The sequence below is a fragment of the Crocuta crocuta genome, unplaced genomic scaffold, assembly GCF_008692635.1.
Source record: "Crocuta crocuta isolate KB4526 unplaced genomic scaffold, BGI_CrCroc_1.0 scaffold408, whole genome shotgun sequence".
NCBI lineage: Eukaryota > Metazoa > Chordata > Mammalia > Carnivora > Hyaenidae > Crocuta > Crocuta crocuta.
In genome coordinates this window covers 4,251,558-4,252,564 of record NW_027527444.1, presented here as the reverse complement: position 1 = coordinate 4,252,564, position 1,007 = coordinate 4,251,558, and the positions used below count along the sequence as shown (strand labels likewise).

The following is a 1,007-nucleotide window of genomic DNA, read 5'->3' as shown; positions in this document are numbered from 1 at the left end:
GGGGAGGCCAAATGCCCGTGTCCTTAGACACGAGTCACCCCCGGGGCTCCGGGCCGCGCGCGGGCGGGGAGGCCCTTCCTACCTTGTCGCACACTTGATTCTGAAGAGCCGGGCTCCGTCGTGAATCACTCTGGTTTGGTACTGGTTCTTTCTACAGAGCGGGCAGGTTTTTTTATTTGCGAATTTTTCGAAAGCCTGGAGGCACGCCTGAAGGAAAACATTTCACTTACAATTTTATAAGTAATTGCTCATAAGTAACGTTTTTACTTCTAATGTAATTATAGTGTGCTTTTCTCTCGTAATTACGAGACGGTCCAATTTAGATTATAAAGTGAAGGAGTTTCGTCAGATGTTAACACCTTCCTCACGAAGCGTGTTCCAGAAATGAACCTCTACAGGAGTAAACCTGCAGCGACCTCAGAAACCTGCGTCAACGACTCGCGTCCAGGGAACNAGGCCGCGGAGCCGACGCCTCGGCGTGTGCGCCCCGCGGGCCTGCGGTTCTCCTGTCACAGAAAAGTCGTGGTTTCCAACCAGGATGAACGGGACCGTGGCCCAAGTGGCGCGTGTGACGCTGAGCGGTGACTACGGACAGTGAGTGGTTCCGTCCGGAGGCGCTGAGGGAGCGAGGGCTGCGGGGTGACGCGGGCGCCGCGACGCGGCGGGACTCACTCACCCGGTGAAACACGTGGGAACATGACAGCAGCACCTGTTTGCGAGAAGAAAAGCGTGTTTGAAGTTTAAATTACTTTTAAAGGAGAAACAGCACAAAGGCATTAATTAAAAGAAAAGTTCCGAATGCTTCAAGGGTAGGCTGTGTGGTTTCTTCCAAACATCCGAAGAGCAGATTGCCAAGCGTGCTGTTTCTGACGTTGGAAGCCGAGCACAGCACAGGCAGATGACCTCGGCCAGAAGAGCCCCGTGAACGACAGTCTGGAATATCAAGCACGTGACGTTTGCCGTTAAGATGAGTGTGTACTTGACATTATGAAGCCGATGTGTTTCCC

General features: G+C 52.9%; 1 protein-coding gene across 3 annotated transcripts in view; it reads right to left on the bottom strand.

The window, feature by feature from the left end:
• Nucleotides 1–1,007, bottom strand: part of RNF32 (ring finger protein 32) — a 29,078-nt gene that overhangs the window by 18,667 nt on the left and 9,404 nt on the right. For all 3 annotated transcript variants that reach the window (XM_077761287.1, XM_077761297.1, XM_077761298.1), the window contains 2 exons: nt 677–709; nt 83–207 (listed from right to left, as the gene is read on the bottom strand). In XM_077761287.1, the coding sequence (XP_077617413.1) occupies nt 83–207; nt 677–709 (158 nt within the window). The remainder of the gene's footprint in view (nt 1–82; nt 208–676; nt 710–1,007) is intronic.